The sequence below is a fragment of the Nelumbo lutea genome, chromosome 2 (assembly GCF_056320005.1).
Source record: "Nelumbo lutea isolate HS-2025 chromosome 2, American lotus-T2T, whole genome shotgun sequence".
NCBI lineage: Eukaryota > Viridiplantae > Streptophyta > Magnoliopsida > Proteales > Nelumbonaceae > Nelumbo > Nelumbo lutea.
In genome coordinates, this window is record NC_142685.1 from 72059539 (window position 1) to 72075742 (window position 16204).

At 37.6% G+C, this 16204-nt stretch overlaps 1 protein-coding gene across 12 annotated transcripts in view; it reads right to left on the minus strand.

The window, feature by feature from the left end:
- The window catches only part of LOC148871481 (uncharacterized), a 34674-nt gene extending 20764 nt beyond the window's left edge, over positions 1-13910 (minus strand). For 2 of the 12 annotated variants that reach the window (XM_088971667.1, XM_088971660.1), the window contains exons 1-2: positions 13650-13910; positions 11681-12374 (exon numbers count right to left, since the gene is read on the minus strand). In XM_088971667.1, the coding sequence (XP_088827793.1) occupies positions 11681-11956 (276 nt within the window). In that variant the 5' untranslated portion in view covers positions 11957-12374; positions 13650-13910. Of the gene's footprint in view, positions 1-11680; positions 12375-13640 lie in introns of all 12 variants that reach the window. The other 10 variants (XM_088971666.1, XM_088971670.1, XM_088971664.1 and 7 more) reach the window with 10 other exon arrangements.
- Between the last annotated feature and the right edge of the window lie 2294 nt (positions 13911-16204).

A 16204-nucleotide genomic window follows, 5' to 3' on the forward strand; every position in this document is an offset into this window, starting at 1 on the left:
GCCAGAGAGTACTTTGAGAAGGACTTGACCACGTATCTCCTAGAACATGGGGTAATTAATCGAAGCAGTTGTGCATATACACCACAACAAAATGGAGTTGCTGATAAAAAAAATAGACACATTGTGGAGGTGGCAAGGAGTCTTGTGGTGTGTGCTTTAGTTCCTGTGCAGTTCTGGTGAGATGTAGTTCTTATAGCCGTGCATTTGATTAACCGTCTTCCTTCACGGACTTTGGGGTTTAAGGTGTCATTTAGTCTGCTTTTTCTAGATGGATAGATACTTCATATACCTCTGAGGGTTTTTGAGTGTGTTTCCTTTGTTCACATTCTTGGCCCTCATCGCAAGAAATTGGATCCTAAGGCCAAGAAATGTGTTTTTCTTGGGTATGCTCTGAACCAAAAGGGGTATTGCTATTATGACCCAGTGTCAAGGAGCAGATTTGTCACAATGGATGTTACCTTCTTTAAATCCACCTTCTTTTTCTCGAGTGGTTCTCCTCAAGGGGAGAGTTTTGGGGAGGAGAACTAACAATCTATTCCTCTTCCTATTTCTTTGGTGCCTTCATCAGTTCAGCCAGCACCTCCACCAATTCAACTAGCACCTTCATCAATTCAGCCCGCACCTGCACCTCCAGTTTCATTACCTGAGCCACTACGAGCAGCCTCACAGGAATATCAACACCAGCAAATGATGGTTGACTCCACACATCCTCAACCCACACCACTCTCTATCAGTCCTTCTAAAACTCCAAATTCAGCAGATACAATTCCAAGTATTCCTCTTGAGCCTGAGCCTGTTGTGTTTTCTGATGATAATGTTCATGTCCCTAACACCATTGTTGCAGCCGATTCCACTGACCTTGATCTTCCCATTGCACTTCGTAAGGGGAAGAGAAAGTGTACAACCCATTGCATTTCACACCATCTTTCCTACAATGCCTTATCACCCTCCTACCGTGCTTTTCTTTCTTCCTTGGATTCTGTGTCTATACCTAGTGTTAGAATGCTCGAGTCAAGGGAATTTTGGTCATTCTGGTGTATCTTATTGAAAGTGAAATGTCTATTGTATCTGAGTTTAAGTTATGTGTCCCATCTTCTATGAGGGACAAAATTGTCTTTCTTGTAACTCAAGTTTTTCATGAATAAAAGTCAAGTGGCTCGGTTAGGAGAGTGACTTTTGAACATCCTCTCTTCTAGTCTGGCCGAACACTCTTCTCCTCTCCTTCTTCTTTCTCTTTTCTTTCTTCTTTATTCTTCTCTACTTTGGCCTAGAAACAACTAGGGTTTATTCACATGGTATCAGAGCATTAAGGTCTGGTGTTCGTTTTCTTGCTGTTGTCTTCTTCTTGGGTTCGCCGCCAGCTTCACAGTAGGTTTCATCATCCTACAGCTGATCTGATTGAAGACTCAATAAAGGGCTGAAAAGGAGTTGTCGTTTTGAGGGCCTGGAGGTGAGAATGCCTCTGGCCGGTGCTGTGGTGGTCGTTGAAGTGGTATACTAGACCCTCTATTCAGTGTACAAAGAGGGCTGGTCGTATACGGGTATGGACACTACTATCGTGTGTTCAGAAATGGACTGTGAATGCTGATTTTTTTTTGTGTGCTTCAAAAGTTAGTTGTTGTGGTGCTGGGTGAAACTGATACACATATCAGTCATGTCTTTTTTTTGTGTTTTCTTGCTCACATGTGTTCTGAAAGAAGAGTGGTAGACTGCTGATGTCCACGACAACAGTGGTGTGATGTTGATTGTGTTGTGGTGGCTGACATATCTATGTTTTTAAATGCTTAAAAGTGAACCCCTAGACCTTGTGTGTAATCAGTTCTGCAGTATGCAGAACAAGTGTTCGATGAAATGACTGAGTAATTTCAGTAGTGGTGTGCTAGTGGTAAATGGTCCTACAGTGTGCAGTCCAAGTGTTTGATGTGTTGACTGAATGATTTCAACTTTAGAGTGTAGTGTGTAATGTGCAGTTGAAGAAAGTGGATTGGTGGTATTGTAAGTGAGATAAGTCTTGTGACAAGTGTGAGACTGTGGTGTATATTCAGAGGAGACATAATTGAGATGGCTTCAACTGTAGTTAGGAATGACAACAAAACATGCATCATGCTCTCTTCAAATTATCTAAGTGTTCAAATGACATCCATCAAGTTGAATGGTGAGAACTATGTACCATGGGCAAAATCTGTGGAGGTGTACTTGAAGGCCAAGAGGAAAGTAAAGCATGTGAGAGAGGAGAAACCTTCCTTTGATTCTCCTGGGTTCAGTGATTGGAAACAAGATGATGCACAGATAATGACATGGCTTTGGAACAGCATGGAACCAAAGATTAGTGTGAACTTCATGTTCCTAGATACAGCCAAAGAGATCTAGGATCATGCTACAAAGTTGTACTCTGGACAAGACAACACAACTAGGGTATATCAATTATACCAAGAGTACTTCAATTTGAAGCAAGGAGGTCAAAGCTTAGAAGAGTATTATGCAAGTTTGAGAAACATCCGCAATGAGCTAAATGTGCATCACCCTCTAACATCGGATGTCCAGATCCAACAACAGCAACGTGAACAGCTTGATGTGACTAGGTTTCTCGTGGGCTTGATGGTTGAGTATGAGCCTGTAAGAGCACAAATATTGGGGGGATCAACTCTCCCCTCACTTGAATAAGTTTTTGCCCGCCTTAAGAGGACATCCATTGAGCCAGTGGAACATTCTTCCTTCTCTGATAGATCTGGTTTGGTAGTGACTAAAGGGAGTAGTAGTCCTCCAAGCAACCGTGGTGGACACATGTTTAACCGGGCAAGTGGCCAGACTGAAGGCCGCGAGTCAGGGGGAGGCCGTGGAAAAGGAAGGGGTAATGCTAAGAGAAAATGTACACATTGTGGCTTAGAGGGGCACACAGTTAATTTCTGCTATGATTTGCATGGTCCACCCAACACTTGGGTAACCATGTTACATCTAAGAGTAGTAGCACAATTACTGAAAGCCAGCAAACTGCACCAACCCCCTCCACACCCACTTGTGCTTCCGGGCAGGAAATGGTGAATGTACCACGGGCAATATATGAGCAGTTCCTTCAAACATCTCAGCAGAACACAGCTACACTTGCCCATTCAGGTATGACTTGTTTAACTTCCAATGCCTCACCCTGGATCATTGATTTTGGCACCTCGGACCATATGTCTGGGACTCCTTATGTATTTTCTTCCCTTTCTCGCACCTCCACATCTCAGACAGTTACACTTGCTAATGGTTCTACATCTCCTATTTGTGGTGTTGGTGATGTTGATCTCTCCTCATTGTCTTTAGCATCTGTTTTATATGTTCCTAAGTTTCCTTTTAACCTTATGCCTGTTAGTAGATTAACCAAGTCCCTTAATTGTTCTGTAACCTTCTATCCTTCTTCTTGCGTGTTTCAGGATCTCAAGACGGGGACGAAGATTGGTGGAGGGCATGAAGCCGGTGGTTTGTATTATCTTGATGGTGGTGACCCTCCAGTGGCTTTTCAGTCGTCTCTTATCCTCTCCAATGGCACTGCACACTTGGTCATCCCTCTCTCAAGGCTTTGAAGCTCCTAGTTCCTTCCTTGAGTCATCTTTCATCATTAGATTGTGAGTCATGTCAGTTGGGAAAACATCATCAAGTCTCATTTAGTCCAAGAACTGATAGTCGTGTCTCGAGTCATTTTGCTTTAGTTCATTCTGATGTATGGGGTCCAGTTAAAGTGGTGTCATACAATGGGTTTAAGTATTTTGTAATCTTTGTTGATGACTTTTCAAGGATGACATGGATCTATCTTATGAAAGACCGTAGTGAATTGTTCTCTATTTTTCAGAAATTTCATGCTGAAATATGCACTCAGTTTGGTGTTCATATGAAAATACTTCGCTCTGATAATGCCAAAGAATACATCTCCTCATCATTTCAGCAATACCTAGAACATCATGGAATAATTCATCAAACTTCTTGTGCCTACATCCCGCAACAAAGCGGTGTAGCTGAACGGAAAAATAGACATCCTCTTGAAACTGCTCGGTCCTTGATGATCAATATGCATGTCCCAAAGCACTTTTGGAGTGATGTTGTTCTTACATCCTGTTTTTTAATAAATTGGATGCCCATGTCAATCCTTGGAAGTCAATTCCCTTTCTCCGTGTTGTTCCCCACTTTGTCTCCCTTTCCTCTCACCCCAAGAGTCTTTGGCTATGTTTGTTTTGTTCAGCACTTGGGGCCTGGAGTAGACAAGCTAGATGCTCGGGCTACGAAGTGTATTTTTCTTGGCTACTCAAGGACTTGGAAAGGGTACAAGTGTTATAACCCTAAGTTTCATAAATCATTTGTGTGCCCTGATGTCACCTTCTTTAAGTCAGTTCCTTTTTTCTCCCATGCCGGGGTCTCTTCTTCTCCCTCTGTGGTTCCTCTTCTTGTTCCGGTTGTAGACCCCCTTCCCATAGCTCCCACTCCTACTGCAGATGCACATCATATGCCAGTTACTACAGAGAGGCCGCCAATTACTCAAGTGTATACTCGCAGAAGTGCTTCGGCTCCTCCTCCACTTCGGCACCCGCCGACAGATCCTACTACTGCTCCTTGTACTTCTCCCTCAGATCTTCATCTCCCTATTGCTTTGCGAAAAGGTAAACGTACTTGTACTTCTCATCCCATTTCAGACTATGTTCCCGCTGCTCACCTTTCTGCTTTTCATTGCAAGTTTATATCATTACTCTCATCGGTTTCCACTCCCAAGACTGTACAGAAAGCCCTTGCCTCTCCAGGGTGGCGGCAAGCCATGGAAGAAGAACTCTTTGCTCTACAACATAATCATACGTGGGAACTCACCACCCTTCCTCCTGGTAGACACACTGTTGGGTGTAAATGGGTCTATACAGTGAAGCATCTTCCTGATGGCAGTGTGGAACGATTGAAGGCACGGTTAGTGGCCAAGGGCTATTCTCAGTTATATGGTGTGGACTATATGGAGACATTCTCTTTTGTGGCTAAAATTGGTTCAGTTCGGGTGTTGATCTCATTGGCTACTATGTATGATTAGCCTCTCCTACAACTTGACATCAAAAATGCCTTCCTACATGGTGATCTTGTTGAGGTGTATATGGAGCAACCACCAGGGTTTGTTGCTCAGGGGGAAGCTGGTAAGGTGTGCAGGATCAAAAAGGCAATCTATGGACTGAAACAATCTCCTCGTGCATGGTTCGGCAGGTTCAGTGAAGTGGTGAAGGCCTTTGGGATGAAACAGTGTCAGGTTGATCATTCCGTGTTTAGCTATAACTCAAAAGATGGAAAAATCTTGCTAGTCGTGTATCTGGATGATATTGTCATAACTGGAAGTGACAAAAATGGAATTGACAGGCTGAAAAAATTCTTACAGGACCACTTCAATACGAAAGATCTGGGGAAGCTAAAGTTTTTCTTAGGAATAGAAATTGCGAGGTCAAAACAGGGGATCAACCTATGTCAGAGGAAATATGTTCTTGATCTACTTGAAGAAATAGGGTTGTTAGGTGCTAAACCAGCAGAGACTCCTATGGAACTCAATGCCAAGTTAAGTGTGAATTGCAGGTGAAAAGTTTGATGATCCTGGAAGATACAGAAGGTTGGTGGGAAAGTTGAACTACCTGACCATTACCCAACCAGATATATCATTTGTTGTGAGTGTGGTGGGTCAGTTTATGCAACATCCCCAGGTTCCTCACTAGGAAGCTGTTATGAGAATTGTTAGGTACCTAAAGGGTGCTTCAGGTCGTGGTTTGTTATACCAAAAAGGAGGACCTCTTGAGATAGCAGGGTACACAGATGCTGATTGGGCTGGCTCTATATCAGACAGGAGGCCAACCACAGGGTATTGTACCTTCTTGGGTGGCAATCTTGTAACTTGGAAGAGCAAGAAGCAAACAGTGGTGGCAAGAAGTAGTGCGGAAGCAGAGTACAGGGCTATGGCCCATACCACATGTGAACTAGTATGGCTGAAGAACCTACTACAGGAGATGGGTTTCTCAACTAACAAACCCATGAAACTATACTGTGATAACCAAGCTGTCGTTCACATCTCATCCAATCCTGTCTTCCATGAAAGAACTAAGCATATTGAGGTGGATTGTCACTTTGTGAGAGAGAAAGTGATAAGTGGAGTAATAACTACATCGCATGTGAGCTCAGGAAATCAGTGGGCAGATATCTTCACAAAAGGATTGTCTCAGGGAAGAATAGATTACATTTGTAACAAGCTGGAACTATATGATATATACTCTCCAGCTTGAGGGGGAATGTTAGAATGCTCGAGTCAGGGGTATTTTGGTCATTCTGGTGTTATCTTATTGAAAGTGAAATGTCTATTGTATCTGAGTTTAAGTTATGTGTCCCATCTTCTATGAGGGACAAAATTGTCTTTCTTGTAACTCAAGTTTTTCATGAATAAAAGTCAAGTGGGTCGGCTAGGAGAGTGACTTTTGAACATCCTCTCTTCTAGTCTGGCCGAACACTCTTCTCCTCTCCTTTTCTTCTTTCTCTTTTCTTTCTTCTTTATTCTTCTCTACTTTGACCTAGAAACAACTAGGGTTTATTCACACCTAGGAATGTTATTGAGACTCTCTCTAAACTTGAGTAGAAAACAACCATGCATGGATGCTTTGATTAAAAACCAAACTTGGGAAATAGTTGATCTCCCCCCGGACAAGGAGATAGTCGGATGTAGATGGGTATTTACAGTGAAGTATAGGGTTGATGGCAAGATAGAGAGATACAAAGGCAAGGTTGGTAGCAAAAGGGTATACTCATACCTATGGTGTTGATTATCTGGAAACCCTTGCACCAGTAGCTAAGATGAGTTCAATTCGCATCCTTTTGTCTCTACCAGCCACCTATTCATGGCCTTTGTTCCAATTTGATGTCAAAAATGCCTTCCTCAATTGTGATTTACAAGATGAGGTATATATGGACATTCCAACATGCTTTTATAAGAATGTTGGTAAGGGAAAGGTGTGCAGACTTAGAAAATCTCAATATAGACTGAAACAGTCACCTAGGGCTTGGTTTGACAGGTTCAGAGGAACTCATCCGTTTTGGATACACACAGACATAGTTTGATCACACCCTCTTTGTGAAGAGGAGAGATGCTTTGGTGTCAATTCTGATTGTGTATGTGGATGATATAGTAGTGACAGGAAATGATCTGGAGGAGATTGATGATCTCAAAAAATCAGTGCAGCAAGAATTTGATATCAAAGATCTTGGTGAGCTCAAATACTTCTTGGGGATTGAAGTTGCAAGATCCAAGCATGAGATCTTCATTTCACAGAGAAAGTATGTACTTGACCTACTGCGGGAGACTGAGAAGCTGGGGACCAAACCAACAGACACTTCTATTGATCCAAATCACAGAATTAATGGTGTGGATGGTGAATTGGTAAAGGATGTGGGGAGATATCAAAGAATGGTGGGCCGACTGCTTTAATTGTATATTACACGACTAGATATTTCTTATGCTGCCAGTGTTGTGAGTCAGTACATGCATGCACCTCGGGTTCAGCACTGGGAAGCTATGAGAGGATACTTGCATATCTAAAGAAGAACCCTAGTAGAGGCATTCTTTTCTCAAATCATGAAAATCTGAAGCTAGAGTCCTATAAAGATGCAGACTGGGCAAGATGCTTAGATGACAGGAGGTCCACATTAGGAGTGTGTACCTTTGTAGGTGGAAACTTGATCTCTTGGAAGAGTAAGAAGCAAGTGGTTGTGGCAAGGTCATGTGCAGAGGTTGAGTATAGATCCATGGCTCATGGTGTCTCAGAACTTCTTTGGGTTAGATCTCTCTTGACTGAGATTGGGGTGAAAGCAAAAGGAACATATGATGTTATACTGTGACAATCAGGCTGCAATCAATATTGCCCAAAATCCAATTCAGCATGATAGGACAAAACACATTGAAGTTGATAGACACTTTATAAGAGAAAGGGTAACAACCGGAGAAGTTTGTTTGCCTTATGTCTCTTCAAAGTTGCAACTGGCTGATGTTCTCACTAAAGGGGTGGCAAAGAACAAGCTTGAACATGATCTATGCAAGTTGGGAATCTGTGACATTTACTCCTAACTTGAGGGGGAGTGTTGACGATTAATCAGTTTTATGATGTTTTTTATGAGTAGATGTTTTATGTTAGTTGTTAGATAGGAGGTGGGGACCACAGTAATTATGTGAGTCCAAATTTTATTATGTTTTTGTGTCTTATATATGTTGTTTTATGTCTTGTCGCCCTATAAGGGCACGGTTGTCTTTGTACTGCTCTATTATTTTTAGTATAAATAATAAGTGAAGGGGGCAGCCAGGTTATTGCTCTCCTTTCTTTTCAACTTCTCTTCTTCTCCTTTTCTCTTCCTTCTTTCTTCAAGAAACTCCTTTATTTCATATTTTTTTAATTCAGCAAGCTTTCTACTGAAGTGTTATAGATTTTTCAAAAGCCCCAAAGAATTCAAGGGAAGTTGAAAGAGTGGAAATAAGGAGATCTTTGCAAGAGAAGAGAAGGAAAAAAGCCAAATATCAAGTAAAATTGAAGAGTTAGATTTCAAGGAAGGTGCGGAAGATTTATTAGATTTGGATGGGAATAGATGAAACGTAAAGGATTTAGAGGAATTATTAAAGAGAGAGGAAGTTTACTGGAGGCAAAAATGTTAGATGTAAATGGATAAAGAAAGGAGATGATAACACAATTTTTTTTCACTCTCTAGATAAAAAGAAGCTGATCTCAAAATTGGAAGTAGATGTGGAAGTTATTACTGACCAGGAGTCGATAGCATCCTCATTTTCTCAATTCTTAAGAAACATATGTCACTCCCGCCCAAGTTGGATCCCTCTCTTGTCTGTGAGTTAGAGAAATCTTTCCAATTAAAGGAGGTGAAACAAGTTGTTTTCAATATGGACCCTTCAAAGGCCCTTGGACATTATGGTTTACCATGGGTTTCTATCAAACTTATTGGGGAATTGTGAAAGGCAATTTGATGGAGGTTTTTGGTGAATTATCTAATAGAGGAGTGATTAAGAAGGATGGTCAATGCCACTTTTGTATTTCTTATTCCCAAGTCTCATGACGCTCTAATCTCTACTGAATTTAGGCCTATTAGCTTGACTAGTAATCTCTACAAAATCGTAGCTCAGGACCTCTCTCTTGGGATTAAATTAGTGCTTCCTTCAATCATTTATCAGTAACGAGGGGAAAGGGGCATATTTGTAAGCTGAATTTGGAGAAAGCATATGATTATGTGGATTGGAAATTCTTAGATTACATTCTGTACGCTATAGTTTTGGTGATAAATGGAGGGTACGAATAAGGTGATATATGCAATCTGCTCATTACTCAATCATTGTAAATGGTAGGGTGAATACTTCTTTCTAACTAAAAGAGGGGAGGTTTTTGTTAAGGTCAAAATACAGGGGAGTTACATAGGATTGTTAGAAAATCCAAGAAGGTTTTTATACTTTTCCTTATTTTAAAATGGAATTTAAATTGATTTTAAATTAATTAAATTATAATTTTTATTAATTTTTTGCTTTAATCCTTATTAAGTTTGATTAACTATACTAAGTTTTTATTTTTAGTGGAACTTAAGTTGCTTTTATATTAGTAAACACTAATTATAAAACTAATAATTGTTAGATAATTTCGTATTAGTTTTATGTTAATATTAAATTGATATTAGCTTTTAATTTATCTTATTCATTTTTATTATATTAATAAAATATTTTTATCAATAACAATAATTAATAATTATTTTTATTTTATTTAAGTAACTTACTAAATTATTTTTACTATGGTTAATTAATTTTTATTATTTTCAAATGGATTATAATTTTTATGATCTTTTATTCAATGTATTTAACCTATCGGCTATCGTTGACTCAAAATAGTTCAACCATTCAAACCATAAATCGACCCTATTTCTAACTATGGGTTTCCTAAAACCCACCCTATTTTTTGGGCAATTGAACCATTGGCCCTTTTGACCTAGTAATTGGGTCACAAGTTATAGTATATAATGTATTGAAAACTTCTAGAGGATTTAACTTTGTGCTCAGTTGTATGATTGTCTGATTGGGGATGATCGTTTTTTTATTTTGGATAACTTTTCACAATCTTTGTAGCCCCGCTATACAAAAAAAACAAAAAAACAAAAAAGGGACTCAATTGTGGCCTTAAATTTCAACTTTTGGCTCTTATATTTATAAAAAATGAAAAACAAATAAACCTTATATTCTACATATATAAATGGATGATGTGTCATGGTTTGATTTGTCCAACCCAAACAGTTGTACCATGACCTGTGACCCAAAAGCAAAAACTATTCAGCCTCCAAGTCAGTTTTTAAAATACTAATTTTATTTATTGGGTGAAGTAAATTACATTTGTTCTGAAATGCAAATTGCTTGATTAGTTAATTGGAAAATTAAATGGAAGTGTATTATTTAGCCCACTAATATACCATTTAATATCTCCATTTCAATATAATTAATCATTATTAATAATTACAATTTAATGTAAATATATCTAGTGTATATAAAATTATAGTTAAACTAAAATGAATATAGATATAGATAAAGTTAATGATTCTTAGGCAATTTAATGGAGTAATGGAGAGGAGAGAGAATTAATGGCATGAGTTATTGAAGGAGAGAGTTAAATGGCATAATTAATGAGAGATAATTAAAAGATTCAATGGGAACGAGGAGAGAGAGTTAATGAGAGTTAAAAGTCTTAAAAGTGATTACCCACTTCAATTATTTTGTTCAATTTTAAAATTAGAAAAATTAAAAAAAAAAAAGACAACTGCCTTTTAGAATAAACCAGAAAGCAAGGAAATGCCAACTTGGCAGTTGGCACATTCCGTTTTAAGGACCAGGGTTCCCTTCACTACTTCCATCAAAGTTCAGGTTAATGAAATCCCTAGCTGGTGGAGACCAACGGGGGCTGATGACAACTTTTAAGAGGGGCTAAATTATATACTTCCTTACTACTCTCAACTTCTAATCTCATTTTAAGGGTTTATTAGATTTATCTATACAAGTTTTTCATTGAGTGTCAGTTCAGGGAAACTAAGCATGGGCTTAAGGTTAAAAAGAACCAATGGTAGAGCTGTGATGATAAAAGCAGAACTCATTTTCCCAGTGAAAGTCTCAAAAGAAAATGCCAAAGAAGTAGCGAAATGAATAACGGCAAAGGAAAGTATTTGGGAAATAGCATCAACAATTCTGACCATTCAATCAAGATTTAGATAGCATCCACATTGTAAAGGAAAAAAAATAAAATTAGGAATATTAAACTGATAGTTTCCATTCATGTAAGAATTTTAAAATACAGATTTCAAAAGAAAGAATTAAAAAATATAAGAAACACGAAAATGCTTCCAAAGCAAACAAAATAACGAAAATGCTAAAGATTCCTTATTATGTAATCAAATGCACAGATAAATGTGCTTTGAAAAGTTAACAAGGGAGGTAAACAATAATAACAGGTCCTAGTATAGATCCAACAGAATTTTATTGGGGCAAAAATAGCCTCTTAAGAACAACAAAATAGTTGGCATTGCAACAGAAACTAATTAAAAGGACTGCTCTTTTCTTTTTCCATTTTTTCTTAAACAAGACAAGAAGGTAGAAAGAAGACATATATAACTAACATACTCTAGCATCAGGATCAGCACCAGCCGCAAGTAGCCTCTTCACTATTGGAATGTGATTTCTCCACGTTGCAATGTGAAGCGGAGTGAGGCCAAACATATTCCTTGAATCAATATTGCCCCCATTTTTCTTCAGTGCTGCCAAAGCTGAATCTACTTCAGGCAAGGACCCTTCTCGTGTAATATACCAAAGATCTTTATGGATCCCAACAGAAGAAAATTTGTGCATGGGCGTATGCTGGTAGTGCTTCTGGCCCGAAGGTGATGGTGAACTCTCCATGCTTATAAATTAGCATAAAGCAGAAAAACTTCTTAATTTTCACAACATCATACTCCAATCATTCTCAACCCAATCCCTCCCTCTCAAGTTAACTAAGAGTTGACATTAGTAGATACTCATAAGAGCCATCTGAAATCAGTAAAAGTTTATCAAGGTAAGTGCATTGTATAAATTAGCACTCTGGCCCTTGGAGAGCTGCCTAGATCTAAACCATGTTAAAATAGAGCCCTTTGTTTGGTATACAAATTAAAGAATTCACACCCAATTGGCAGTTAGAAGCCAGATATCTTAAATGCTAGACACTGCCATCCACATCAATATTGTCAACACAAGCGAGCTGCAGCAACCATTCACAAACCCCCATAGCAGTTCATAGGCATAGAAAAATCTCATATCCAAGGAAAGCTATGTGTTGCATCTGCAATTGGTTCCATCAGTATCATACCTCTTTTTCCACCAAAAAAAAGTATAATACCTCTCAAAATATAACAGTCAAATACCACCTAGTGTACAATAAACATATTGAATGGGTTCAAAAATAAATAACTACATGGTATGTATAAAGAGAAAGACAGATTGTGAACATCAACCACCATTATATATAACCAGGATTTGGAATTTAAGATTCAATATTTAGGATTAGTCCAAATTCCGGAAAAAAAAAGAAGGCCACACCATGCTGCAAATAGTAAGGTTTTATATGCTGATAGCAAGAATGTGTGATCAACTTTTTTTGTAAATATAAGCGGTTTATGCATCTGGCACTCTATATTTACATGTCACCATAAGATATAATTTAAGTACCAATCGCTGGGGCATACTAAACAGAAGATCAGTGTAATTATATATAATGCACCCGGATAAAAGCATAAATATCAATACAGACCATTCAATAAAGATTAAACTCTATTGCCAAACAATCCTATGTCCACCAAATAATTAGGAATTTAGAACAAAAAATTCAAGAAATTTCTAATAAAATCCTGGGCAACATAAAGCAAACAAATCCTTCAAACAACATAGAAGCATCCAGACAAAGAAATTTAGAAGTTATCTCGTAGGCAAAGCTAAGTTACCCATTCTAAATCGACATTTACAAAACAATTCCCATCTCTATCTTTAGTTCCCAGTGCTGATTTACATTGAAGAATGTAATGTTAGCGAATTCTAGAGCCAGACCACCCGCGTCACCTTAGATTAATTCCAAAATCTATACCCACTCCAACTCTACCCAATAACCCACCCAATCCATCAAACCAAAAGTTAAAGGCCATAACAACAGAAATCCTAACGGAAACTGAAAATGCTAATATTTCAAGCCAGGAATACAATTCAAGCATTACCTCTCAAAACCCAGCTCCGGAAAACCAATAAAATGAACAAGATGCATCAGAACAAATTATACCCAGTATAAAGAATCACAAATATCAACAAACTCATAGCCAGAAACAATATATTGAATAAAAAATAGCACCCCAACTGGTTAAAATACCGCTACTCAACATCAAATCTTCACGGAGTTCAAACAAAACAAAGAGTGAAAAAAACAACAGCTTTCCAAATCAAGAAAAAACATGCAAACACATCAAAAGAGTCAAAACACATGAAATCAAATCAACCAATGAGAGTAGCAAATGATCATAACCCATTTTCAGAGCAATGTGGGAAGAAGAAAAGTCATAACCTGACTTACAGGGAGTACAAGGAAATCAGGCTTGAAGAATAAGGAGAAAAAAGTTGCGAACTTTGCTTTCGCTCTATGATCCTCTTTCGTGGTGAAGAGTTCTAATCAAAGAGAAAATCGAGCCGAGGAATATCGCACCGCCAAGGCAGGATAGGAGTTTCTGAAGGCAGGAGCCATTAGCCAAGAGTCTCCAGCCTTCCAACGACAATTTGGGAATTCAATTCGCACGAACAGGCCAATGGACTTAAGTACTACCTTCATTGTATTACCAAAAGACACATGAGAGAATTTAGCCGGGATATCCTGTGACCTGTGGGTCCTCGGTCAAGGTCCTGATTCTGAGTTGACACGTGGCTAAATATGGACTGGATAATTCGCACCAACATCTCGAGATATGCTAGAGGGATTTGCCACCAGAAAAAGGATTTACGGAGTTGAAAGGTGCCAACAGTTTGGTTGGTGTTGGTAATGTCTCTCCACTAGTTGTAGCGGAGACTTTGAGATGGAATCGGAGGGTCGGGATCGTCTGTCTGTACTTCCCTTGTCTAAGACCAGATCTGCTCCTTACACCTAGTTTCTCACAGGCGCCTCATACGGACATCTTCCATACTTATTATAATTCACGGGAGATGTTCCTAATGCACGGTGGATGTATCTGTGAAGCGCCCATTTGTGAGGAGCAGATCCCTTCACCCTCTCTAATGAAAGTAGATAAAGTTAAAATAAAATAAAAATATATATGGTTGACACATAATGGCATTGTTAGATTGACAATGATAAATCATATATTTTAAAAAATGACTCAGAACCGCCATGGATGGCTCGTACTAATAAAAATTTAAAATAATTAAAATAAAAAAAGTCAAAACCATTAAATGAATTAAACTTATCAACGGTTTGATTATCCGAATTAATAAATTATTAACTAATTCAATAATTTTTGGCCAAAGATCGGATTTGAGATAAAACAAAATCGATTGGTCAAACGGTTCTCACGCCAAACAATCCAATCATACGATTCAACAGCGATTCTTAAACCATTATAATAAATACCACTTACGTGTAACATCTTACAACATATAAAAATAATACAATAATTACATATGGCCCATCATAACCAACAAACGTTAATAATTAAAAACTTCAACTCCAACGGCTCATACCAATTCCTTGCACTAACCATTTTTTTGAGAGCATATGAATATAAAATATAAAATTGAACAATTAATCCATCCTCTAGACTAGAGGTGAGCATTCAATATATTCAGCTAAAAAATGAGTTGAATAAACCAAAATTTTAAAAATCAAAATTGAAAATATAAATTGTACTTAAACTAAAATTTTAGATTCAATTTTTGTTATTTCAATTGAAATCGAATTTCATTATAATATATTTTATATTATACATTATATATTATATATATTATAAATTATATATTACATGTTGTATAATGAAATTCAATTAATTTGGTTTTTTGAGTTAACCAAATTTTTAATTTTGAAAAGTAAAATCAAAACCAAAATTCTCAAAAAATGAATTAACTACATCAAAATAACCAAAAATCGAAAAATGTCTAGCCCACTTGAGATTGATGAATTAAGTAGTTTAGTTAATTCTTGTATCATTAAGTTATTGATTAATTTACTTTATTGAATGTAATTGCTTAAAATTTTTCATTAATTAACTTTAAAGTTATTATTCAATTATAAAATAAGTTAAGTAAGGATGTTAAGTATCATTAAGTTATTGATTAATTTACTTAATTGAACTTAATGTAATGATTTAAAATATTTTATTAATTAATTCTAAAGTTATTATTTGATTATAAATTTAATTGATAGTATAATTTGATATATTTTTTTATAACATAATTTGATATAAATTAGACGATTGAATAATAGAGAAATTAATATGGAGAAGGAGAGAGACGAGTGAGAGAGAGAGAGTAGACTTGTCAATAATACTAAAAAATCTACGGCCCAACCCGACATCCGATCCGATTATGCATACATAGATCTTGTTGATGGGAAAAGGGGGAGGATTGCAACAAAGAATAAGGCTCAAGCAATGACACTTAAAAAGGTCTTTGACACCAAGGCAACAAAGAAAAAAGTGGTTGAGTGCAAGGCTACCCAACAATCAAAGGTGATTGCAAAGAGACTATTACAGAGAGGCCCCAAAAGAAACAAGTGTTGCAACCAATATCAAATATGGTGGATAAGCCTGAGGAGATTACTAACTTAGGAGGAAGATCATCCCTAGGCACCCCTGTGGTTTTCAAGGTGACTAAGCGAAGCTAGGCAACCATAGGGCCCCTAGGCACCTAGGAGATGAAATTTGAAAATGTTAGTATTGTTGCCCTATTTGGTAGTACTTCGTGCTTTATACTTTCAATAGCATCAAAGTACAAAGTACATGCTATACTTTTGGCTTCGTACTTTTACTTAAAAAACTATTTAGATGGAAAATTTTAAAAACGTGTTTTTCAATGATGGCGCTTAAATACAACAAAATGCTTTATACGTGTACATGCCACACAGCACACAATTGTCATTAATTATGT